Source organism: Diorhabda sublineata, chromosome 5 (assembly GCF_026230105.1).
Source record: "Diorhabda sublineata isolate icDioSubl1.1 chromosome 5, icDioSubl1.1, whole genome shotgun sequence".
In the NCBI taxonomy this organism is placed as follows: domain Eukaryota; kingdom Metazoa; phylum Arthropoda; class Insecta; order Coleoptera; family Chrysomelidae; genus Diorhabda; species Diorhabda sublineata.
The window spans coordinates 36,758,858-36,786,284 of record NC_079478.1 but is presented as its reverse complement, the minus strand read 5'-3'; the positions used below and the strand labels follow the sequence as shown (position 1 = coordinate 36,786,284).

General features: G+C 29.4%; 2 protein-coding genes across 6 annotated transcripts in view; both read right to left on the bottom strand.

The window, feature by feature from the left end:
- Nucleotides 1-16: 16 nt before the first annotated feature.
- LOC130444421 (ATP-binding cassette sub-family C member 4-like) lies at nucleotides 17-25,805 on the bottom strand. Of its 5 annotated transcripts, none has more exons than XM_056779541.1 (16): nucleotides 25,708-25,805; nucleotides 16,282-16,426; nucleotides 16,109-16,219; nucleotides 15,528-15,867; nucleotides 15,243-15,465; nucleotides 13,673-13,968; nucleotides 11,589-11,940; nucleotides 11,333-11,539; nucleotides 10,776-11,014; nucleotides 7,770-7,913; nucleotides 7,481-7,706; nucleotides 7,050-7,426; nucleotides 2,659-2,809; nucleotides 2,077-2,606; nucleotides 573-988; nucleotides 17-422 (listed from the first exon to the last, which is right to left on the bottom strand). In XM_056779541.1, exons 2-16 carry the CDS (start codon nucleotides 16,353-16,355, stop codon nucleotides 149-151), a joined length of 3,960 nt encoding a protein of 1,319 aa, XP_056635519.1. In that variant the 5' UTR covers nucleotides 16,356-16,426; nucleotides 25,708-25,805; the 3' UTR covers nucleotides 17-148. The 5 variants fall into 5 exon arrangements, with proteins under 5 accessions (XP_056635519.1, XP_056635521.1, XP_056635523.1 ...); XM_056779543.1 differs by having other exon boundaries at nucleotides 16,282-16,403; nucleotides 25,708-25,800; XM_056779545.1 differs by having other exon boundaries at nucleotides 16,282-16,420; nucleotides 25,708-25,797.
- A 504-nt stretch (nucleotides 25,806-26,309) lies between these two features.
- The window catches only part of LOC130444242 (ATP-binding cassette sub-family C member 4-like), a 55,354-nt gene continuing 54,236 nt past the window's right edge, over nucleotides 26,310-27,427 (bottom strand). The window contains exons 16-17 of the mRNA XM_056779306.1: nucleotides 26,863-27,278; nucleotides 26,310-26,790 (exon numbers count right to left, since the gene is read on the bottom strand). Coding sequence (XP_056635284.1) covers nucleotides 26,517-26,790; nucleotides 26,863-27,278 — 690 coding nt within the window. The 3' untranslated portion in view covers nucleotides 26,310-26,516. The remainder of the gene's footprint in view (nucleotides 26,791-26,862; nucleotides 27,279-27,427) is intronic.

Sequence of the window (27,427 nt, the reverse complement as noted above, 5' to 3'; positions counted from 1 at the left end):
TAATAATAGTCACTAATTGTTAATTAAGAGTTTATTCAGTTGAAATTACACATTTTTCCAATATCCTGATAAAAAATAATATACATTAAAAATATCACTCGATATATACACAGTGTCCATATAAAAACGATTATAAATTTCATTTATTTCACTCTGGGAGGGCGTAAACTTTTTGATAGCTGTCAGCTGCGATTTTTTTAAGTTGTTCCGATGTTGCTCTACCAGTTTCAATCACCATATTGTAAAAAACGCCGTTTTTGTTCTGCAGAAGAAGATGAGGATGATCGAACTCAGCGATATTACCAGAATCCATCACCAATACTTTATCGGAATCCATGATGGTGTTCAATCTATGAGCCACGGTTATAACGGTGCAGTTAACAAATTTTTTACGTATAGTTTTTTGAATTAAAGCATCGGTTCTGCAAAAAAAAATCGTTTTTCAACGAAAAACACGATATAGAAAAAAATATGGCAACAATGTTTGTTTTTATGACTGTCGATATCTAGCGTTTACGAGAAAGAGATACGAAAGAAAAGGATAGAAAAAAATATCGTGATTTCCAACTTACTGCGGGTCTACGTTAGCTGTAGCTTCGTCTAGCATCAAAACTTTATTATTTTTTATTATAGCTCTAGCTAGACATATCAGTTGTCTTTGTCCAACGCTATAATTCGCTCCTCTATCCATAACCCTATTCTCCAATCTATTGATTACGTTGGCGGGATCTTTTAATTCGACGTCTTCGATGGCTTTGTAGAGGACTTCGTCTGTATATTCATCGAATGGATCTAAATTGTAACGTAAAGTACCGGAAAATAGTACGGGATCTTGAGGGATGATGGAAATTTTTAAACGCAAATTTTGCAAGGTTATATCCTGCGTATTAACGTCATCTATTTTTATGATACCTTCGATAGGGGCTAGTCTAAATAGGGCTTGGATTAAAGAAGATTTTCCGGCTCCTGTTCGACCGACAACGCCAACCTTAAATACATTCATTTATATTAAATACTGAAATTAAGTATGCAACACCGTTTATACACTGTTGTCAAAATTCGTTTTGGTACGAAAATATACTGACAATTATATAACAAATTCGAGTACGTAAAAGTAATACATGCAATATAATATGATTTCTAACAATATAATAGTCAAAAGACACTCTCATTTTACTAAAATATAAAATTCATTTACTCATATCAAATAATTTCTCTCGTAATTAACATTGATATACGTGTTTTTAAAAATATTATGCTCAACGTGACAACGCTGTAGGATTGCTGTAAGGTAATGGCGCCACTTCGTGTAGATGACATTTCAGTTGATCATTTATTGCTTTATAAGTTATTATTCGAATATTTACTGTACTTTTACGAAATTGGTGAGTGTATCATAACTTAAAAACGTGTTTCTTAATGTTATATTAGAAAAATAATTCCATTACTCAAACCAATAAAACTATACGTCATCTACGATGTTGTCAGCACGTGCTTTGATTGTTAAAACTGCTGTTAAATTTTATAATAAAGTATATCACTCTTTGAAACATGCAAAAATAAGTTATTTTATTATTTAGTTTTATTTATTCATTTTATTATTTAGTTTTATTTATTCATTTTATTATTTAGTTTATAATAATAGATTTATTTTTCTCTACGTGACAACACTGTAGGATCGCATCCAATACAATCGATAATCGCGCCATTTCGTCGTGACATGTTCAGTTCGCGTTCAACTGCCATTATGGTAGAACGTTTATTTTGTGATTTCGTTTATAAGTGATTATTCGGTAATTTAAGTGGATATTGTGCTTTATCCGATTTCGTGAGTGTTATATAATTTAATAATGTGACTGTTTACTGTTACATGTACCAAAAATTGGATTATTTAAACCAAAATGTCTTGTTACCGGTAAGTTGTAATTCTGTATCGTTTACCGCCATTTTTTCACAAGCCATGCCGTTAATAGAAATTAATATATGTATTGAATTATTTTTAAAGTTAAAACAATACGAAATACAAGTAATTACGATAATATCGAAAAGTTTTGTTGCTTTTTCTATGTTAATTACCTTTTCATTCGGTTTTATGGTTAAATTCAGATGCTTTAATACCAACGGCCCGTTTTCGAAGTATCTCAAACTCATGTTTTTAAAGATAATTTCCCCGTGCTGCGGCCACTCTTTAGAAGGTTTTTTCGGATTGACGGGGTCTGTTTCTTTTTGTAAATTCTTGTATTCCAATACCCTTTCGACGCTCATCAATTGATTGGCTACTTCGGCGGATTGTCGCATGCCCCATTGCAAAAATCCAGTTAATGCGGTGGCTTGAGTTATGGCTAAACCGACTTCTCCACCTGTCATGTTCAGAATTTCTCCGAAAAATAAGAAGCTGAATGTTAATAATGCTAAGAAAGCAGCACAGAACATGTCTAAGTAGAATCCAAATGCGGTACTAGCTACTATAAACATGTAGTAAGCGCTCGAATGGTAGTCTTGGTGATGGTCGAATTCTTCGGTGAGGATTGCTTGGGCTCTAAATGCTCTGATTGTTGTTAAACCTTCTATGGTTGCTTTTAAATGAGTAAACACAGGACTTCGCACTAAAACCATCTATTTGTAGTACTAAATTATGGTTATCGAGGTACTACTTACTTATTCCTTCTAATCTCTTTATGTTCTTAGAGGATTTTAGATATACGCGTCTCATGAAACCAAAAATTATAGATAAAAAGAATATTAGGATTAAAAAGTAAGGATTTACCACGACAATCAATAGTAGTGAACCAAACATTGATAGTAGGATCTGAAAATAAATAAAAACTAATTTATAGCTTGAAAAAATTATTACAAAGTCGATATTTTCATTATCTTAGTGTTTTATTCCTAAATTATGAATTTTGTGGATAAAATAATAGTACAAGATTCTATATCACCTTGTATAAAATACCCTTATCAATTAATATAGTATCATCAAACACTAGTTTCAATTTTGATAAATGTTGTGAGTCCAAACCTGTTTCGAACTTGAGTGAATGTAAACAGAAAGCAGGGCTGGACTGACTGGGAAGCTTCATACGATAAATTTACCATTTTGATTATCTTATTTTTTTCTTATCATTTCGAAAATATGAATTTTGCAAATAAAATTTCAGTACAATATTCTATATCACCTTGTATAAAAAACCCTTATGAATTATTACATAGTTTTCAATTTTGATAATGTACTTAATATTTTTATTCTGACTGTGTGTTAAATCCAGACCTGACTCTAACTAGAGTGAATGTAAACAGAAAGCAGGGCTGGACCGTCTGGGAAGCTTCATACGATAAATTTATCATTTTGATTATTTTATTTTTATATTATCATTTCCAAAATATGAATTTTGCAAATAAAATTTCAGTACAATATTCTATATCACCTTGTATAAAAAAACCCTTATGAATTATTACATAGTTTTCAATTTTGATAATGTACTTAATATTTTTATTCTGACTGTGTGTTGAGTCCAGACCTGACTCTAACTAGAGTGAATGTAAACAGAAAGCAGGGCTGGACCGGCTCGGAAGCTTCATACGATAAATTTATCATTTTGATTATCTTATTTTTATATTATCATTTCCAAAATATGAATTTTGCAAATAAAATTTCAGTACAATATTCTAGATCACCCTGTATGAAAAACCCTTATGAATTATTACATAGTTTTCAATTTTCATAATGTACTTAATATTTTTATTCTGACTGTGTGTTGAGTCCAGACCTGACTCTAACTAGAGTGAATGTAAACAGAAAGCAGGGCTGGACCGGCTCGGAAGCTTCATACGATAAATTTATCATTTTGATTATCTTATTTTTATATTATCATTTCCAAAATATGAATTTTGCAAATAAAATTTCAGTACAATATTCTATATCACCTTGTATAAAAAAACCCTTATGAATTATTACATAGTTTTCAATTTTGATAATGTACTTAATATTTTTATTCTGACTGTGTGTTGAGTCCAGACCTGACTCTAACTAGAGTGAATGTAAACAGAAAGCAGGGCTGGACCGGCTCGGAAGCTTCATACGATAAATTTATCATTTTGATTATCTTATTTTTATATTATCATTTCCAAAATATGAATTTTGCAAATAAAATTTCAGTACAATATTCTATATCACCTTGTATAAAAAAACCCTTATGAATTATTACATAGTTTTCAATTTTCATAATGTACTTAATATTTTTATTCTGACTGTGTGTTGAGTCCAGACCTGACTCTAACTAGAGTGAATGTAAACAGAAAGCAGGGCTGGACCGGCTCGGAAGCTTCATACGATAAATTTATCATTTTGATTATCTTATTTTTATATTATCATTTCCAAAATATGAATTTTGCAAATAAAATTTCAGTACAATATTCTAGATCACCCTGTATGAAAAACCCTTATGAATTATTACATAGTTTTCAATTTTCATAATGTACTTAATATTTTTATTCTGACTGTGTGTTGAGTCCAGACCTGACTCTAACTAGAGTGAATGTAAACAGAAAGCAGGGCTGGACTGACTGGGAAGCTTCATACGATAAATTTATCATTTCGATTATCTTATTTTTTTCTTATCATTTCAAAAATATGAATTTTGCAAATAAAATTTCAGTACAATATTTTAGATCACCTTGTATAAAAAACCCTTATGAATTATTACATAGTTCTCAATTTTGATAATGTACTTAATATTTTTATTCTGACTGTGTGTTGAGTCCAGACCTGACTCTAACTAGAGTGAATGTAAACAGAAAGCAGGGCTGGACCGTCTGGGAAGCTTCATACGATAAATTTATCATTTTGATTATCTTATTTTTATATTATCATTTCCAAAATATGAATTTTGCAAATAAAATTTCAGTACAATATTCTATATCACCTTGTATAAAAAAACCCTTATGAATTATTACATAGTTTTCAATTTTGATAATGTACTTAATATTTTTATTCTGACTGTGTGTTGAGTCCAGACCTGACTCTAACTAGAGTGAATGTAAACAGAAAGCAGGGCTGGACCGGCTCGGAAGCTTCATACGATAAATTTATCATTTTGATTATCTTATTTTTATATTATCATTTCCAAAATATGAATTTTGCAAATAAAATTTCAGTACAATATTCTAGATCACCCTGTATGAAAAACCCTTATGAATTATTACATAGTTTTCAATTTTCATAATGTACTTAATATTTTTATTCTGACTGTGTGTTGAGTCCAGACCTGACTCTAACTAGAGTGAATGTAAACAGAAAGCAGGGCTGGACCGGCTGGGAAGCTTCATACGATAAATTTATCATTTTGATTATCTTATTTTTATATTATCATTTCCAAAATATGAATTTTGCAAATAAAATTTCAGTACAATATTCTAGATCACCTTGTATAAAAAACCCTTATGAATTATTACATAGTTTTCAATTTTGATAATGTACATAATATTTTTATTCTGACTGTGTGTTGAGTCCAGACCTGACTCTAACTAGAGTGAATGTAAACAGAAAGCAGGGCTGGACTGACTGGGAAGCTTCATACGATAAATTTATCATTTCGATTATCTTATTTTTTTCTTATCATTTCCAAAATATGAATTTTGCAAATAAAATTTCAGTACAATATTCTATATCACCTTGTATAAAAAACCCTTATGAATTATTACATAGTTTTCAATTTTCATAATGTACTTAATATTTTTATTCTGACTGTGTGTTAAGTCCAGACCTGACTCTAACTAGAGTGAATGTAAACAGAAAGCAGGGCTGGACCGGCTCGGAAGCTTCATACGATAAATTTATCATTTTGATTATCTTATTTTTATATTATCATTTCCAAAATATGAATTTTGCAAATAAAATTTCAGTACAATATTCTAGATCACCCTGTATGAAAAACCCTTATGAATTATTACATAGTTTTCAATTTTCATAATGTACTTAATATTTTTATTCTGACTGTGTGTTGAGTCCAGACCTGACTCTAACTAGAGTGAATGTAAACAGAAAGCAGGGCTGGACCGGCTGGGAAGCTTCATACGATAAATTTATCATTTTGATTATCTTATTTTTATATTATCATTTCCAAAATATGAATTTTGCAAATAAAATTTCAGTACAATATTCTAGATCACCTTGTATAAAAAACCCTTATGAATTATTACATAGTTTTCAATTTTGATAATGTACTTAATATTTTTATTCTGACTGTGTGTTAAGTCCAGACCTGACTCTAACTAGAGTGAATGTAAACAGAAAGCAGGGCTGGACTGACTGGGAAGCTTCATACGATAAATTTATCATTTCGATTATCTTATTTTTTTCTTATCATTTCCAAAATATGAATTTTGCAAATAAAATTTCAGTACAATATTCTATATCACCTTGTATAAAAAACCCTTATGAATTATTACATAGTTTTCAATTTTCATAATGTACTTAATATTTTTATTCTGACTGTGTGTTAAGTCCAGACCTGACTCTAACTAGAGTGAATGTAAACAGAAAGCAGGGCTGGACTGACTGGGAAGCTTCATACGATAAATTTATCATTTCGATTATCTTATTTTTATATTATCATTTCCAAAATATGAATTTTGCAAATAAAATTTCAGTACAATATTCTAGATCACCCTGTATGAAAAACCCTTATGAATTATTACATAGTTTTCAATTTTCATAATACACTTAATATTTCTATTCTGACTATGTGGTGAGTCCAGACCTGTTTCAAACTTGAGTGAATGTAAACAAAAAGTAGGGCCGCACTAGCCCAGATTAAAATATGAGAAAAAAACTTTTTTTGGTAAAAAATTTTATTTTCTACGAGATATTAAGAACAATTTTTTTATTTTCATTTAAATTTAAATGGAGAACGGGATATTCCTAAGCACCGAATCAATTTATGAGATTTGGAGGTTAAATGTTCAAAGAATTTTTTTCAAAAAAAACATCTATTTTCTAATCGACGACTTCCGTTACGATTCTTACATAATATATCAAATAAAAACCTCACCTGTGTAGAATCCAAAATAGCTTTCGGTAGCATTTCGTCGATGGCGCCCAAATCTTTCGAAAACCTGTTCAAAATTCTGCCGCCCGGATTCGTATCGAAAAAACGCATCGTAGCCTCAACGACGTTATTAAAAATAACGTAATGCAACTTTTCTGAGCTCAACATGGCCAATTTATAAAAAAATATAGATCGGGTCATAGCTACAATAAACAGGGCGGTCAAAAAAGTAGCGTATATGTAAAGACAATTCCTGGTGGTTAAATCAATTGCAGGTATTAAATAAAACGACGTGACGGTGTTATTAACAGCTCTAGCTTCTTCGACGTTAACCCAATAACTCACCCAGTAGTCGACACTACTCGCAGACAATTGGGCCCCTGAAAAATTAATTTATTCACTCGCAGAAACGATTTTTTCGATACAATATTCACCTAAATATAAAAGGATGACCAAAATAACTGCGATTATGTTAGATCCGGCTAACATATATTTGAATAACAATGAACCGTGAACTTTCCCTTTGGAAGATTCTTCTTGGAGATCCTTCACGTTGAATTCTTTTTCTTTGTCGTTATCGTCGTGAATTTCTTCTAAATCCGGTAGAGTATCAGCTATACTCATAGCGCTGGATAAACTAGCCATCGAATCTTTACGACTCTTGAAGAAAAATGAAAAACGTTTTTCCGCTGAGACGAATTTGAAAACAACAATTTTACTCACCCGTTGCGATAGCTGCCTCGAAAATTTCACGTTTTCCATTTTTTTTGGCTGTTCGGTATTTTCAGGTTCGGCTGTTAATAATTTAGCGTAAACGTTGTCACTAGCAGCTAACAGATTGAATGTACCTTCGTCTTCAATACGGCCCTGTATATAAATAAATAAACATTTTATAAATCGAATTAAAACGGAATCTTTGCCATCTAGATTATGAGAGTTTTCGAAGTGAGATTGTGGCAGAATTTATTATTTTGATTATTTTAGTGTCTTATTACCATTTCCAAAATATGAATTTTGTTAATAAAATTTCAGTACAAGATTCTAGATCACCTTGTATGAAAAACCCTTTTGTATTAATTACGTAGTTTTCAATTTTCATAATGTACTTAATATTTTTATTCTGACTATGTGGTGAGTCCAGACCTGTTTCGAACTTGGGTGAATATAAACAAAAAGTAGGGCCGGACTGCCTCGGAATCCTCATACGATGAATTTATTATTTTCATTATTTTATTGTCTTATTACTTATTCCAAAATCTGAATTTTGTAAATAAAATTTTAGTACAAGATTCTAGATCACCTTGTATAAAAAATCCTTTTGTATTAATTACGTATTTTTCAATTTTCATAATGCACTTAATATTTTTATTCTGACTATGTGGTGAGTCCAGACCTGTTTCGAACTTGGGTGAATATAAACAAAAACTAGGGCCGGACTGCCTCGGAATCCTCATACGATGAATTTATTATTTTCATTATTTTATTGTCTTATTACTTATTCCAAAATCTGAATTTTGTAAATAAAATTTTAGTACAAGATTCTAGATCACCTTGTATAAAAAATCCTTTTGTATTAATTACGTATTTTTCAATTTTCATAATGCACTTAATATTTTTATTCTGACTATGTGGTGAGTCCAGACCTGTTTCGAACTTGGGTGAATATAAACAAAAACTAGGGCCGGACTGCCTCGGAATCCTCATACGATAAATTTATTATTTTCATTATTTTATTGTCTTATTACTTATTCCAAAATCTGAATTTTGTAAATAAAATTTTAGTACAAGATTCTAGATCACCTTGTATAAAAAATCCTTTTGTATTAATTACGTACTTTTCAATTTTCATAATGTACTTAATATTTTTATTCTGACTATGTTGTGAGTCCAGACCTGATTCGAACTTGGGTGAATATAAACAAAAACTAGGGCCGGACTGCCTCGGAATCCTCATACGATGAATTTATTATTTTCATTATTTTATTATCTTATTACTATTTCCAAAATATGAATTTTGTAAATAATGTTTTAGTACAATATTCTAGATCACCTTGTATGAAAAACCCTTTTGTATTAATTACGTACTTTTCAATTTTCATAATGTACTTAATATTTTTATTCTGACTATGTGGTGAGTCCAGACCTGTTTCGAACTTGGGTGAATATAAACAAAAACTAGGGCCGGACTGCCTCGGAATCCTCATACGATAAATTTATTATTTTCATTATTTTATTGTCTTATTACTTATTCCAAAATCTGAATTTTGTAAATAAAATTTTAGTACAAGATTCTAGATCACCTTGTATAAAAAATCCTTTTGTATTAATTACGTACTTTTCAATTTTCATAATGTACTTAATATTTTTATTCTGACTATGTTGTGAGTCCAGACCTGATTCGAACTTGGGTGAATATAAACAAAAACTAGGGCCGGACTGCCTCGGAATCCTCATACGATGAATTTATTATTTTCATTATTTTATTATCTTATTACTATTTCCAAAATATGAATTTTGTAAATAATGTTTTAGTACAATATTCTAGATCACCTTGTATGAAAAACCCTTTTGTATTAATTACGTACTTTTCAATTTTCATAATGTACTTAATATTTTTATTCTGACTATGTTGTGAGTCCAGACCTGATTCGAACTTGGGTGAATATAAACAAAAACTAGGGCCGGACTGCCTCGGAATCCTCATACGATGAATTTATTATTTTCATTATTTTATTGTCTTATTACTTATTCCAAAATCTGAATTTTGTAAATAAAATTTTAGTACAAGATTCTAGATCACCTTGTATGAAAAACCCTTTTGTATTAATTACGTACTTTTCAATTTTCATAATGTACTTAATATTTTTATTCTGACTATGTTGTGAGTCCAGACCTGATTCGAACTTGGGTGAATATAAACAAAAACTAGGGCCGGACTGCCTCGGAATCCTCATACGATGAATTTATTATTTTCATTATTTTATTATCTTATTACTATTTCCAAAATATGAATTTTGTAAATAATGTTTTAGTACAATATTCTAGATCACCTTGTATGAAAAACCCTTTTGTATTAATTACGTACTTTTCAATTTTCATAATGTACTTAATATTTTTATTCTGACTATGTTGTGAGTCCAGACCTGATTCGAACTTGAGAGAATGTAAACAAATGGTAGGGCCGGACTGGCTATAAATCTTCATATGATAAATTTATTATTTTGATCATATTATTGCTTAACCATTTCCAAAATATGAATTTTGTAAATAAAATTTTAGTACAAGATTTTAGATCCCCTTGTATGAAAAAAAAAACAAATTAAACGTACCTTCATCTTCAATACGACCCTGTATATAAATAAATAAAAATTTTATAAATCGAATTGAAACGAAATCTTTGCCACCTAGATTATGAAAGTTTTCTTAGTGGGATTGTGGCAAAATAAAACACCAACACCTAACCAATATGATTTGGGTATTAATTAGTTAACAATTGCAACGTATATTCTATTAAAAACCATCAAATTCAAAAAGGAATATTCAATTCGAATGTTTTTTTAAAGAATCCACGAAATTCGAAACGCCTCTATTCTCAACTAATTAATTCCCAATCGGTAAATACATAAGTAATCGAAAACTCGAAATATATCAAAATTAGTACACTTCGGTGTTTAATTTCGCCACAATCCCACTACGCAAACTCATTTATATAATAATATTAATATTTACGTTATTTAAAATAACGATGTGATCTGCATCTTTCAAATAATGTACTTGATGTGTGACTAGAATTTTCGTTCTGTTCGCTAAATATCCGTTGATGCATTTTTCGTACAAATGTTTGGAAATGTGGATATCCACAGCCGATAAAGGATCGTCCAATAGATAAATATCGGCATCCCTGTATACTGCTCTCGCCAAATTTATTCTAGCTTTTTGACCGCCGCTTAAAGAAGCACCTCTGTCACCTGTACATAAAAAAACATCAAATTCTATAACATAAATCAGTTTATCCGTCGCCAAATATAAGTGTAACTTTTTTTTTTAAAAGATTTTCAAAATCAGTATTTTGTTTATATTAATTCAAATATCACTACAAGAATCGATATTTTCACGAAAAAAATACTCGAAATTCGTTTTTTTTTATACGGGGTGAAACTACAAGTAGTTCACAAAAAATTGAAAATAATATTTTCGATAATTTTTATTAATGGATCACTTTGTATTAGTTTCGTAAAGATCGATATATGTGTATATATATATACAGGGTGTTTAATTTTACTGACCCACAATTGTTTGATCGCCGTTAACGAATTGTTCCAAATCTCTTTCTAAAGCGCAGGCTTGGATGACGTCATGGTAACGTTTTTTATCGAATTCCTCGCCGAAAATGATATTTTGTCGTATGGTGGCGGCGAATACCCAAGGTTCTTGCGAGGCATAAGATATTTGTCCGTTTATTTTCATATCTCCATTGGTGACGTCGAGTTCTCCTGAAAATTTCCAATCAACCCCTATCGATTACCCCATAAGAGAACTTACCTAAAATGGTTTGTAATAATGAGCTCTTGCCGCTACCGACAGGTCCTATGATACCCACCAATTGCCCATCGGACACGTTCAAACTGATATTTTCGAGAGCGTTGTCGCTGTAGCTGAGGTTCCATTTTACTGTTAGATTTTTCAAAATTATCATTTCGGTAAAATCGTCGACGCTCTTTATATTTCCGTTCGTGTAAGTTTGTATTTTCCTTTGATCGAATTCTTCGTTTAAAAGAAAATCTCTTATTCTTTTTATTGCTACGAAAACTTCGGCCATTTCTGATATACCCCTCGTAAACATAGTCGACATCGACATAGAAAGTAAATTGAAATAAGACATTACCACGAATACCTAAAAATACGAATTTCTCCAAAACGTGACAACGACGCTACAGATCATAAACAGCCACGGTCATAATTTACAGATTACGCGGACAATGTTGCCGAAATGACATTAACGAAAATAAATCCATAACTAAAATTTTATTATTAGAATAAAAATATATTATTTTTTCTGTACTTAGTAATAGTATTTCTGATATACCCCTCGTAAAAATAATCGACATAGACATAGAAAGTATCCTGAATAAAATATTATTACGAATACCTAAAAATACGAATTTTTCCTGATAAACCAAAACACATTACAACGCCGCTATAGGTCTTAGACAGCCACGGTCATAATTTGACATTAAATTACGCGGACAATGTTGCCGAAATGACATTAACGAAAGTAGATCCGAAACTAAAATTTTATTATTAGAAAAAAAATATATTTTTCCTGTATTTAGTAGTAGTAGTTCTGATATATCCCTCGTAAGCATAATCGACATAGACATAGAAACTATCCTGAATAAAATATACGAATACCTAAAAATACGAACTTTTGCTGATAAACCAAAACACATTACAACGCCGTTATAGGTCTTAGACAGCCACGGTCACAATTTGACATTAAATTACGCGGACAATGTTGCGGAAATGACATTAACGAAAGTAGATCCGAAACTAAAGTTTTATTATTAGAATAAAAATATATTTTTTCTATATTTAGTAGTAGTATTTCTGATATACCCCTCGTAAAAATAATCAACATCGACTTTGAAAGTATCCTGAATAAAATATTATTACGAATACCTAAAAATACGAATTTTTCCTGATAAACCAAAACACATTACAACGCCGCTATAGGTCTTAGACAGCCACGGTCATAATTTGAAATTAAATTACGAGGACAATGTTGCCGAAATGACAGTAAAGAAAGTAGATCCGAAACTAAAGTTTTATTATTAGAATAAAAATATATTTTTTCTATATTTAGTAGTAGTATTTCTGATATACCCCTCGTAAAAATAATCGACATAGACATAGAAAGTATCCTGAATAAAATATTATTACGAATACCTAAAAATACGAATTTTTTCTGATAAACCAAAACACATTACAACGCCGCTATAGGTCTTAGACAGCCACGGTCATAATTTGAAATTAAATTACGAGGACAATGTTGCCGAAATGACAGTAACGAAAGTAGATCCGAAACTAAAATTTTATTATTAGAAAAAAAATATATTTTTCCTGTATTTAGTAGTAGTATTTCTGATATATCCCTCGTAAACATAATCGACATCGACTTAGAAAGTAAATTGAAATAAAATATTACCAATACCTAAAAATACGAATTTTTCCTGATAAATCAAAACACATTACAACGCCGCTATAGGTCTTAGAAAGCCACGGTCTTAATTTGACATTAAATTACGCAGACAATGTTGCCGAAACAATGTTTTGTTATGCTTGTTGTTTATTTTTAGAATAAGATATTACTTTTTCTGTATTTAATAGTAGTATTTTTTATACACCCCTCGTAAATGTTCGCAAAAATCACACCATTTCTATCGAATTGAATGTAAATAAAATCTTATAAATTAATATACACTTTAATTTGTAATAGAAAATATTTCATTTATTTTCCTTTAAAATTGGCAACGTTCCAGCTGATTAGTATTTCGTGACCGCGGCTATTTAGTATCTTTAGCAGATTGACGTTTCGTGACCGCGACTATTTGCTATCTTTATCTTACCTTTGCGACCGTAATTTCTCCTTCTGACAACGCGATTGTCATTAGAGTTACGAATAATGAAAATCTAGTTGTAAATAAATTAAAAGCCATGAATAATGCCCGGACGTATGAGGATTTTGTGACGTATTTAATTTCGGCTTTTCTCGCAAAACGAATAATTTTTCTAAAAGGATTTTCCCAAGCGTACATTTTGATCACTTGTATTCCGGATATTATTTCGTCCATTAACCTCACTCTTTCGTCAGTTTTTAACGCAGTTTGTTTTCTGTATCTTGCCGATAATTTCCCGGTATAACCTAAAACGATACGCGTAGGAATATAAACAGTGTTGTCGATAGTTTGAACCACTAAATAATATAACTTTAAACGTGATACGTTTTTTTAGTGGAAACATTAAAAGGAAAAGAATCCAACATTATAGGTAATCAAAGATACATATTATTTATAGAATTAAATTGAAATGCATTTTTAATAGTGTTTTTTAAAAAATTTTTCCCCTAACAAAATTCATTTGTACAAATAATTTTTTAAAATGTAGGTTAAAAACGTTCAAGCTGGCATCACTGGCGATAAGTTCAAACACACGCCACCTACTATCGTGCGCTATTGTCAGAACGTGCTTTATTTCTAGAAACTATTTGAAAACTGTTTTAAAATTGAAGTATATATATAACTATATAGAAAATGGGAAAGTAATAAAAATAATAATAATAATCAAGAGGCATATAATATTATTTAAACATAAAAATGAAGTGCATAAAATCACTTGAAATTAATATTATTAATTTACATGTTTTCAATAATAAAATTATGCTACTCTACGTGGCAACGCTGTAGGATAGCAGTCAACAATTAAAGTTAGCTGCGCGCCATTTTATATACATGTCATTACAGTTGTTTCGTGATTTTATTTTGTTTATTAGTGTTTTTTTAGTTATATAAGCAATTATAGTGTTTATATTTAGTGTTAAAGTGTATCGTAATTATAAAATGTGCTTTTTTTTTAATATTATAATGAGTAATTGCAAGTAAAACTTTCCATATTACGGGTAAGTTGTAAATTTATATATAACCTCAAATTTTTTAAGACTTTGCATCGAAATTTATGCATTTCAGGATCATAAAATACCCAAAACTTATGTTTTATTGATTAATAGAGACATTTTTATATCTATAAGTATAATATATAATATCCAAGTACTATTTTTTTTATATAATTAGTACATTTCGGTAGCTTGATATGATGCAAATAATTAAAAGCCATTTCTTAGTAAATTAAAATTATTGCATACTGTAATTAATTGTTAATATAATTTTTTATAACTGTATTTTCATTATAATGATTAAATTTATTTTTAAAAAGCTAGTAAACGTCAAGTATTAATAAAAAATGTTCTAGTAGCGATGTCTCGTTTATTGCGCGGTTGTCACGTCTTCGTCATTGTCGGTAAATCTCAATATAACTTAATTAAATTAAATCGTTGGTTAATTTGATTAGTTTTTTTTCGTTTTTTCAGTTAATTATTATGAAATAAATGTATGAATGTATTTTTTTGTTGTAATTACTTACTTTGTATGGAAACTACGATGAAAACGGCAAAAATTCCAACGACCCCAGCATATCCAGTCTCTTTGTACAAAAGCCCCATTATAATTAGAGATCCCAGTGGCGCTATCCACATTTGATTTATAAATAACGACACGACATCAAATCTACTAACGTCGTTAGATAGAAGGTTCACGATTTTCCCCGAAGCAGTATCACCTAAAGCCGTTTTACTCAATTTCAACGCCTAAAACGATAATGGACGAATTTTTTTTCTCGAATTTTCGTGATTTTTTTCGCGAAAAATACCTTTCTATACATAAGGGCACAACAAGCAGCTCGTATCCTCATACCGCTATGGAAAGCCTCCAACATATATCTACCTCCAATGGAAAAATTACAAATATTGATCAGAACTATGATCCCGGCGTACATGGAAGCTTCTGATCTCGTTACTTCGGATTCTGGCTTGAAATATGCCAATAGCATACCCAAAATTTGAGGTTGTACCGTTTTCAAGCAAAGATCCGTTACGGCCGCCATTATTGCTAGTTTGAAGTATTCCAACCAAAACGTTGCGACTAGAGCTTTCAATAAACTCGGTTTCGAATTCGTATTTTTCGATTTTTCTATTTGCACATCCCAATTCCTATAACAACGTCGAATCCAGTTTGAACGAAACTCTACACACAAAACGAACGTGATTGGGGATTCACAACTTGGCAACGCCGCTCTAGACGTACATCAGAGCAGCGCCTGCTACGAATTTCGATCTTAATTCATTATAGAAGGATCTGGACGAGAAAACAACTCGATTCCTTGGTTTACAGTTTACAAAATATATTTTTTTTTATTGGGGCACTGTATAAATAAATTATGAAATTTCTTACTTCTGTAAGACGTCTCCGAGCAATTTACTTCTATCGATATTGAGAGGATTATATAAATCTTCTACTTCTAATGTTTTTTTGTAGCCTTTTTTGAACATTTCGTAAGCGAACCTGAAATCCAGATAGTTTTGAGGGGGTGTTGAGTGTCGATTGTATTAAAAATTTTTATTTACCCGAAAAATAAGACGGAAAACTGATTCGCTTTCTCCCTGGGATTGGGATAATACTTTTCTTGAGTTATTTCCATTTTTTTTTTTTTCGCGTCCTTTTTGAACTTATTTTATATTATTTGATCCTGAAAAATATTTTAACCTAAAACTTATAAAATATACATGATTTTGGAGATATTTTAATAAATAGTTACGAAATTATATATTCGTGAAGGTTTTAAAGCCGCCCCTGTTCAATTAAACATTCAAATTTCAATGATAATTTGGATAATTGACGATTTAAAGTCTAAAATGTTAATAACTTGAATTACATTCCATAAATCTGTATATTATTTACAAAGTTTGGCAACGTTGTATATTCGTGAAGGTTTTAAAGCCGCCCCTGTTCAATTAAACATTCAAATTTCAATGATAATTTGGATAATTGACGATTTAAAGTCTAAAATGTTATAACTTGAATTACATTCCCTAAATCTGTGAACTATTTACAAAGTTTGGCAACGTTGTATATTCGTGAAGGTTTTAAAGCCGCCCCTGTTCAATTAAACATTCAAATTTCAATGATAATTTGGATAATTGACGATTTAAAGTCAAAAATGTTAATAACTTGAATTACATTCCCTAAATCTGTATATTATTTACAAAGTTTGGCAACGTTGTATATTCGTGAAGGTTTTAAAGCCGCCCCTGTTTAATTAAACATTCAAATTTCAATGATAATTTGGATAATTGACGATTTAAAGTCTAAAATGTTATAACTTGAATTACATTCCCTAAATCTGTATACTATTTACAAAGTTTGGCAACGTTGTATATTCGTGAAGATTTTAAAGCCGCCCCTGTTCAATTAAACATTCAAATTTCAATGATAATTTGGATAATTGACGATTTAAAGTCTAAAATGTTATAACTTGAATTACATTCCCTAAATCTGTATACTATTTACAAAGTTTGGCAACGTTGTATATTCGTGAAGATTTTAAAGCCGCCCCTGTTCAATTAAACATTCAAATTTCAATGATAATTTGGATAATTGACGATTTAAAGTCAAAAATGTTAATAACTTGAATTACATTCCCTAAATCTGTATATTATTTACAAAGTTTGGCAACGTTGTATATTCGTGAAGATTTTAAAGCCGCCCCTGTTTAATTAAACATTCAAATTTCAATGATAATTTGGATAATTGACGATTTAAAGTCTAAAATGTTATAACTTGAATTACATTCCCTAAATCTGTATACTATTTACAAAGTTTGGCAACGTTGTATATTCGTGAAGGTTTTAAAGCCGCCCCTGTTCAATTAAACATTCAAATTTCAATGATAATTTGGATAATTGACGATTTAAAGTCTAAAATGTTAATAACTTGAATTACATTCCCTAAATCTGTATATTATTTACAAAGTTTGGCAACGTTGTATATTCGTGAAGGTTTTAAAGCCGCCCCTGTTCAATTAAACATTCAAATTTCAATGATAATTTGGATAATTGACGATTTAAAGTCAAAAATGTTAATAACTTGAATTACATTCCCTAAATCTGTATATTATTTACAAAGTTTGGCAACGTTGTATATTCGTGAAGGTTTTAAAGCCGCCCCTGTTTAATTAAACATTCAAATTTCAATGATAATTTGGATAATTGACGATTTAAAGTCTAAAATGTTATAACTTGAATTACATTCCCTAAATCTGTATACTATTTACAAAGTTTGGCAACGTTGTATATTCGTGAAGATTTTAAAGCCGCCCCTGTTCAATTAAACATTCAAATTTCAATGATAATTTGGATAATTGACGATTTAAAGTCAAAAATGTTAATAACTTGAATTACATTCCCTAAATCTGTATATTATTTTCAAAGTTTGGCAACGTTGTATATTCGTGAAGGTTTTAAAGCCGCCCCTGTTTAATTAAACATTCAAATTTCAATGATAATTTGGATAATTGACGATTTAAAGTCTAAAATGTTAATAACTTGAATCACATTCCCTAAATCTGTATACTATTTACAAAGTTTGGCAACGTTGTATATTCGTGAAGGTTTTAAAGCCGCCCCTGTTTGATTAAACATTCAAATTTCAATGATAATTTGGATAATTGACGATTTAAAGTCTAAAATGTTAATAACTTGAATTACATTCCCTAAATCTGTATATTATTTACAAAGTTTGGCAACGTTGTATATTCGTGAAGGTTTTAAAGCCGCCCCTGTTTGATTAAACATTCAAATTTCAATGATAATTTGGATAATTGACGATTTAAAGTCTAAAATGTTAATAACTTGAATCACATTCCCTAAATCTGTATACTATTTACAAAGTTTGGCAACGTTGTATATTCGTGAAGGTTTTAAAGCCGCCCCTGTTTGATTAAACATTCAAATTTCAATGATAATTTGGATAATTGACGATTTAAAGTCTAAAATGTTAATAACTTGAATTACATTCCCTAAATCTGTATATTATTTACAAAGTTTGGCAACGTTGTATATTCGTGAAGGTTTTAAAGCCGCCCCTGTTTAATTAAACATTCAAATTTCAATGATAATTTGGATAATTGACGATTTAAAGTCTAAAATGTTAATAACTTGAATTACATTCCCTAGATCTGTATACTATTTACAAAACTTGGCAACGTTGTATATTCGTAAAGGTTTTAAAGCCGCCCCTGTTCAATTAAACATTCAAATTTCAATGATAATTTGGATAATTGATAATTTAAAGTCAAAAATGTTATAACTTGAATTACATTCCCTAAATCTCTATATTATTTACAAAGTTTGGCAACGTTGTATATTCGTGAAGGTTTTAAAGCCGCCCCTGTTTAATTAAACATTCAAATTTCAATGATAATTTAGATAATTGACGATTTAAAGTCAAAAATGTTAATAACTTGAATTACATTCCCTAAATCTGTATATTATTTACAAAGTTTGGCAACGTTGTATATTCGTGAAGGTTTTAAAGCCGCCCCTGTTCAATTAAACATTCAAATTTCAATGATAATTTAGATAGTTGACGATTTAAAGTCAAAAATGTTAATAACTTGAATTACATTCCCTAAATCTGTAAACTATTTACAAAACTTGGCAACGTTGTATATTCGTGAAGGTTTTAAAGCCGCCCCTGTTCAATTAAACATTCAAATTTCAATGATAATTTAGATAATTGACGATTTAAAGTCAAAAATGTTAATAATTTGAATTACATTCCCTAAATCTGTGAACTATTTACAAAACTTGGCAACGTTGTATATTCGTGAAGGTTTTAAAGCCGCCCCTGTTTAATTAAACATTCAAATTTTAATAATAATTTAGATAATTGACGATTTAAAGTCTAAAATGTTAATAATTTGAATTACATTCCCTAAATCTGTGAACTATTTACAAAACTTGGCAACGTTGTATATTCGTGAAGGTTTTAAAGCCGCCCCTGTTCAATTAAACATTCAAATTTCAATGATAATTTAGATAGTTGACGATTTAAAGTCAAAAATGTTAATAACTTGAATTACATTCCCTAAATCTGTGAACTATTTACAAAACTTGGCAACGTTGTATATTCGTGAAGGTTTTAAAGCCGCCCCTGTTTAATTAAACATTCAAATTTTAATAATAATTTAGATAATTGACGATTTAAAGTCAAAAATGTTAATAACTTGAATTACATTCCCTAAATCTGTGAACTATTTACAAAACTTGGCAACGTTGTATATTCGTGAAGGTTTTAAAGCCGCCCCTGTTTAATTAAACATTCAAATTTTAATAATAATTTAGATAATTGACGATTTAAAGTCAAAAATGTTAATAATTTGAATTACATTCCCTAAATCTGTATATTATTTACAAAGTTTGGCAACGTTATATATTCGTGAAGGTTCTAAAGCCGCCCCTGTTTAATTAAACATTCAAATTTTAATAATAATTTAGATAATTGACGATTTAAAGTCAAAAATGTTAATAACTTGAATTACATTCCCTAAATCTGTAAACTATTTACAAAACTTGGCAACCTTGTTTGAACGTCACCTGATATAATTCTTTTTGTCTTTGGTCAAATTTCTTAATGTAAATACCACACTATTTATTCATTTAAACTGAAATGATTTACTTTGGTTATAAAATTGAATCTTTTATTGACAGATCTTTATCTAATCTACAATCTTTTAAAGCAATTACAGAGATAATAAAATAATTAATAACCCATATTATATTTATCTCAATTTTATGATACCTCTTCGAACGATTACATGTGATTGTCGAAAGTGGGTCAATAAATAATAAATAAATCAATGACGCCGTTTTCCGCCAAAGATTTTCATATAAAAAATGTAGTTTTCCCCCTTGCTACGTCCCTGTCCCAATTACAATACGAAAATTTGATAAAATAACAAAATATTCAATATACATTGTTCTAAAATGTGGAAATACAATTTGAGTTAACTTAAATAATTTATTTATTTATTAATTTACCTGTTTTAACATAAAATAATTCGTATTTGACTTAACCTCAACATTATACTGTTTACTATAACACAGAATGTGTTCTTACGCCTCTTGATTTCACTAATTATAATAATTACTTGTCGTATAACATATAATTCATTTTAATTATAAAACTGGTTGTTCCACATTTATCTTTCGATATTGTGAGAGATAAAATTTATCAGACTGGTGTAGGTTGTGGTAAAATTACATAATTCCAATTATATTAATTGAGTAATAATAATTTTCGTCACCGTTATAAAATAAATATAAAATTATTGCTTAATACTGAAACCTCTATAAAATTGCTAGTACGCCTCTGTCTATTTCTCGGGTATGTATTACTATGTGTTACGTTAGAAACGTTCGGCCATCTGTTGTTAATATGTTGAACTTTGTAATGTCTACTACAGATTTCTTTAACTTCGGTGTATAAAAACGACGTTGCCTAATTTAAATTTTCTAATACTATAAAGACTGTTACGAGTAAAGTTTTATTTTGATTAATTTTTTTAGTGTTTCTTTTATTTATTATTTCACGAAACAACATAGAAAAACGCCGTTTTTTGCTTTATTTTTATTATATTTTTCAATACATAACTAGTTTGAATTGATATTTTCACGTAATTGACCTTTTAATTTTATGACCTGAGTGATTTAATTTTTAAATGAAAGCTTTCAGCTTTACTAACAATGACTAAAGCGACGTTGCCACGTTGTTTACAATTTAATAAAATTTCTTACAAAATGATATAACATTTGAGGCGTGAACAATTCATTAAATTATTTGTTTGCTAAGCTGTGTTGCCAGTTTGTGAGATCGAGGTTGGCGTTTTTTAACCTTTTGATTCAATTTACGATTAAACTGAGATTTTAAGCGGAAAAACTTTTGGAAAATTCGAAAAATTGGAAAAAATCGTACGAAGTTTGTTTATTGGGGGGTTTTTTTGGGGAAAATGCGAAAAATCCTCAAAATAATGAAAAATCTATCAATTATGGAAAATTTCGGAAAATCAAAAGATCCGAATGAGGTTTGGAAATGTTGGAAAATTCGAAGAAAATATATTAAAATCATTGAATAATGAAAAATAAATATATAAAACTCGTAAAAAGTGAAATATGCGGAAAAACTTTTGGAAAATTCGAAAAATTGGAAAAAATCGTACGAAGTTTGTTTATTGGGGGGTTTTTTTGGGGAAAATGCGAAAAATCCTAAAAATAATGAAAAATCTATCAATTATGGAAAATTTCGGAAAATCAAAAGATCTGAATGAGGTTTGGAAATGTTGGAAAATTCGAAGAAAATATATTAAAATCATTGAATAATGAAAAATAAATATATAAAACTCGTAAAAAGTGAAATATGCGGAAAAACTTTTGGAAAATTCGAAAAATTGGAAAAAATCGTACGAAGTTTGTTTATTGGGGGTTTTTTTGGGGAAAATGCGAAAAATCCTCAAAATAATGAAAAATCTATCAATTATGGAAAATTTCGGAAAATCAAAAGATCCGAATGAGGTTTGGAAATGTTGGAAAATTCGAAGAAAATATATTAAAATCATTGAATAATGAAAAATAAATATATAAAACTCGTAAAAAGTGAAATATGCGGAAAAACTTTTGGAAAATTCGAAAAATTGGAAAAAATCGTACGAAGTTTGTTTATTGGGGGTTTTTTTGGGGAAAATGCGAAAAATCCTAAAAATAATGAAAAATCTATCAATTATGGAAAATTTCGGAAAATCAAAAGATCCGAATGAGGTTTGGAAATGTTGCAAAATTCGAAGAAAATATATTAAAATCATTGAATAATGAAAAATAAATATATAAAACTCGTAAAAAGTGAAATATGCGGAAAAACTTTTGGAAAATTCGAAAAATTGGAAAAAATCGTACGAAGTTTGTTTATTGGGGGGTTTTTTTTGGGGAAAATGCGAAAAATCCTAAAAATAATGAAAAATCTATCAATTATGGAAAATTTCGGAAAATCAAAAGATCTGAATGAGGTTTGGAAATATTGCAAAATTCGAAGAAAATATATTAAAATCATTGAATAATGAAAAATAAATATATAAAACTCGTAAAAAGTGAAATATGCGGAAAAACTTTTGGAAAATTCGAAAAATTGGAAAAAATCGTACGAAGTTTGTTTATTGGGGGGTTTTTTTGGGGAAAATGCGAAAAATCCTAAAAATAATGAAAAATCTATCAATTATGGAAAATTTCGGAAAATCAAAAGATCTGAATGAGGTTTGGAAATATTGCAAAATTCGAAGAAAATATATTAAAATCATTGAATAATGAAAAATAAATATATAAAACTCGTAAAAAGTGAAATATGCGGAAAAACTTTTGGAAAATTCGAAAAATTGGAAAAAATCGTACGAAGTTTGTTTATTGGGATGTTTTTTGGGGGAAAATGCGAAAAATCCTAAAAATAATGAAAAATCTATCAAATATGGAAAATTTCGGAAAATCAAAAGATCTGAATGAGGTTTGGAAATGTTGGAAAATTCGAAGAAAATATATTAAAATCATTGAATAATGAAAAATAAATATATAAAACTCGTAAAAAGTGAAATATGCGGAAAAACTTTTGGAAAATTCGAAAAATTGGAAAAAATCGTACGAAGTTTGTTTATTGGGGGGTTTTTTTGGGGAAAATGCGAAAAATCCTAAAAATAATGAAAAATCTATCAATTATGGAAAATTTCGGAAAATCAAAAGATCCGAATGAGGTTTGGAAATGTTGGAAAATTCGAAGAAAATATATTAAAATCATTGAATAATGAAAAATAAATATATAAAACTCGTAAAAAGTGAAATATGCGGAAAAACTTTTGGAAAATTCGAAAAATTGGAAAAAATCGTACGAAGTTTGTTTATTGGGGGTTTTTTTGGGGAAAATGCGAAAAATCCTCAAAATAATGAAAAATCTATCAATTATGGAAAATTTCGGAAAATCAAAAGATCTGAATGAGGTTTGGAAATGTTGGAAAATTGGAAGAAAATATATTAAAATCATTGAATAATGAAAAATAAATATATAAAACTCGTAAAAAGTGAAATATGCGGAAAAACTTTTGGAAAATTCGAAAAATTGGAAAAAATCGTACGAAGTTTGTTTATTGGGGGGTTTTTTTGGGGAAAATGCGAAAAATCCTAAAAATAATGAAAAATCTATCAATTATGGAAAATTTCGGAAAATCAAAAGATCTGAATGAGGTTTGGAAATGTTGGAAAATTCGAAGAAAATATATTAAAATCATTGAATAATGAAAAATAAATATATAAAACTCGTAAAAAGTGAAATATGCGGAAAAACTTTTGGAAAATTCGAAAAATTGGAAAAAATCGTACGAAGTTTGTTTATTGGGGGGTTTTTTGGGGGAAAATGCGAAAAATCCTAAAAATAATGAAAAATCTATCAATTATGGAAAATTTCGGAAAATCAAAAGATCTGAATGAGGTTTGGAAATATTGCAAAATTCGAAGAAAATATATTAAAATCATTGAATAATGAAAAATAAATATATAAAACTCGTAAAAAGTGAAATATGCGGAAAAACTTTTGGAAAATTCGAAATATTGGAAAAAATCGTACGAAGTTTGTTTATTGGGGGGTTTTTTTGGGGAAAATGCGAAAAATCCTAAAAATAATGAAAAATCTATCAATTATGGAAAATTTCGGAAAATCAAAAGATCTGAATGAGGTTTGGAAATGTTGGAAAATTCGAAGAAAATATATTAAAATCATTGAATAATGAAAAATAAATATATAAAACTCGTAAAAAGTGAAATATGCGGAAAAACTTTTGGAAAATTCGAAAAATTGGAAAAAATCGTACGAAGTTTGTTTATTGGGATGTTTTTTGGGGGAAAATGCGAAAAATCCTAAAAATAATGAAAAATCTATCAAATATGGAAAATTTCGGAAAATCAAAAGATCTGAATGAGGTTTGGAAATGTTGGAAAATTCGAAGAAAATATATTAAAATCATTGAATAATGAAAAATAAATATATAAAACTCGTAAAAAGTGAAATATGCGGAAAAACTTTTGGAAAATTCGAAAAATTGGAAAAAATCGTACGAAGTTTGTTTATTGGGGGGTTTTTTTTGGGGAAAATGCGAAAAATCCTAAAAATAATGAAAAATCTATCAAATATGGAAAATTTCGGAAAATCAAAAGATCTGAATGAGGTTTGGAAATGTTGGAAAATTCGAAGAAAATATATTAAAATCATTGAATAATGAAAAATAAATATATAAAACTCGTAAAAAGTGAAATATGCGGAAAAACTTTTGGAAAATTCGAAAAATTGGAAAAAATCGTACGAAGTTTGTTTATTGGGGGGTTTTTTTGGAGAAAATGCGAAAAATCCTCAAAATAATGAAAAAATTTATCAAATATGGAAAATTTCGAAAAATCAAAAGATCTAAAAGCGGTTTGGAAAAAACTCGTAAAAAGTGAAATATGCGGAAAATTTAGAGAGAAATTCCATGATTTAAGGAAAATTTGAAAAAATCGTACGAAAATACGGGGGAAAATTTTTAAATCTTTGAAATATGGAAAATAAAATTGAAAAATTCGTAAAAAGTCGTTATATACAGAAAACTATTCGGAAAATTAAAGAGATCTGAGAGATTTTCGAAAATTTTAGGAAATTCATCCATTTCTTAAAAAATCCAAAATCTTGAAAAATGGAAAATTCGTAAAAAAAACCAGAAAATCTTTTTAAAATGGCGAAGTCTATGACCCACGCCTAACTACGTCACACTGTATATAAAAAAAAATCTCTAAACCATTTCCTTAACTCCGATACTATTTTCTAAGTGTGGCAACGTTGTTGGAAAAACCTAACACTCGCAGTATAGCGTCGCGGTTGATCTATGGTACATAACTTACATTATAATATATTCCTGTTTATAGGAAACTCACCCTTATTAACACCGATGACATATTTCAACTTAAAGTGACATAATCTTTGAAGAAACTTGTCACCAACTGCTTTTGCACGATTACGAAAATAATAAATTGATAATAATGTACGTCTACTAAATCTACGTGTTTACATTCGCTATCAGAGATAAAATATTTAATCTATATTTAAAAGAAAAAGTCATCATTTAATAATTAAATTGTTTATTTATGATTATATCAAGGTTTTAATGATGCCAGGTATTCCGCCTTTCATATTTTTCTTGTTTCGGCCATTTTTTTTGTCTCTTTGTGCGCTGCTCTGAAGAGATCCCACAATAACGAAACCGGTCGATCAATTTCTAGAATTTAAGTAATAATTTCAGTTTAATACGGCCTCTAGCGAATTTTTTTGACAAAATTTATTATACGGAACGTACCAATCGTATTATGGAAAACCCTGTATACAAAACTCATCTCAAATGGAGGATTTTGTTTTGATACATTTCCGTAACGGATTTCGTTCTAAATTTGACCACCCTATATAGTATTAGACTCAATAAAATTTTATTTCGTTATTTGAAAAGGTGAAAAGTAGAATTTTTGAAATGAAACGACGCCAATAATTTAAGTACACTTTTAATAATAAATTTAACAATCAAGAGTATTTGTATAATTCGTAAATCTCGCCATTTTTCATAAAAAATATCCAAAATTTTCCATATAAAAATCTTAATATATAAACATATCAATACTATCAAGTAAAAAATACTCTGTACATAGCTTATAAAAAATATTTCCCCGTATAAACCCCTCGGACAAAAAGAAAACTACTCGGGAAGAGGTGGATGCCTTTCATAATTTTCTTTCGCGATTTTCGTGAGTTGTTCGCCGAGATTTTTCCCAGTTTCAGTGACCATTTTGTAAAAAACACCATTTGGATTTTGTAAAAGTAAATAGGGGTGATCGAATTCCACCATAGCACCCGAATCCATCACCAGAACTTTATCGGAATCCATGATGGTGTTCAATCTATGAGCTACGGTCAACACCGTACAATTCGCAAATTTTTTCCTAATAGTTTTTTGAATTAAAGCGTCAGTCCTACAAGAATACAAAAATAAAAAATGACTTAACGTTGAAATTGTCACTGAAGTAAATAAAAATGTCACTTACTGTGGATCTACATTAGCCGTAGCTTCATCCAGCATCAAAATTTTATTATTCCTAATAATAGCCCTCGCCAAACATATCAATTGCCTTTGCCCCACGCTGTAATTGGACCCCCTGTCCATCACCCTGTTCTCCAATCTATTGATTACGTTGGCGGGATCTTTTAATTCGACGTCTTCGATTGCTTTGTAAAGTACTTCGTCGGCGTATTCTTCGAACGGGTCTAAATTGTAACGTAAAGTACCGGAAAATAGTACAGGATCTTGAGGAATTATGGAAATCTTCGATCGAAGATCTTCTAAAATCAAATCTTTTGTATCGATATCGTCGATGTTAATTTCACCTTCGACTTTAGCTAATCTGAATAAAGCGGCGATCAGTGATGATTTTCCAGCGCCGGTTCTTCCTACTATACCAACCTAATAATAAATATGACAATAATTATCTTTATTTGGGGTTATTTCAAAAGTTGCAAAGCTATATTTCTTATATAAATCAAAAACAGTATCTAATGTTAATTTTTTTACATCTTATAAATACCTAGAATTGAAATCACGATTTCAAAGCG

What these genes read in the sequence shown, in the direction of transcription:
- LOC130444421 (XM_056779541.1), bottom strand. Translation starts at nt 16,355, where the DNA reads ATGGAAATAACTCAAGAAAAGTATTATCCCAATCCCAGGGAGAAAGCG. An exon ending in TTTTCCGTCTTATTTTTCGG is followed by an intron (nt 16,220 to 16,281) that starts GTAAATAAAAAT and finishes TCTGGATTTCAG; the next exon opens with GTTCGCTTACGAAATGTTCA. An exon ending in CTATTTTGGATTCTACACAG is followed by an intron (nt 2,810 to 7,049) that starts GTGAGGTTTTTA and finishes ATTTATTTTCAG; the next exon opens with ATCCTACTATCAATGTTTGG.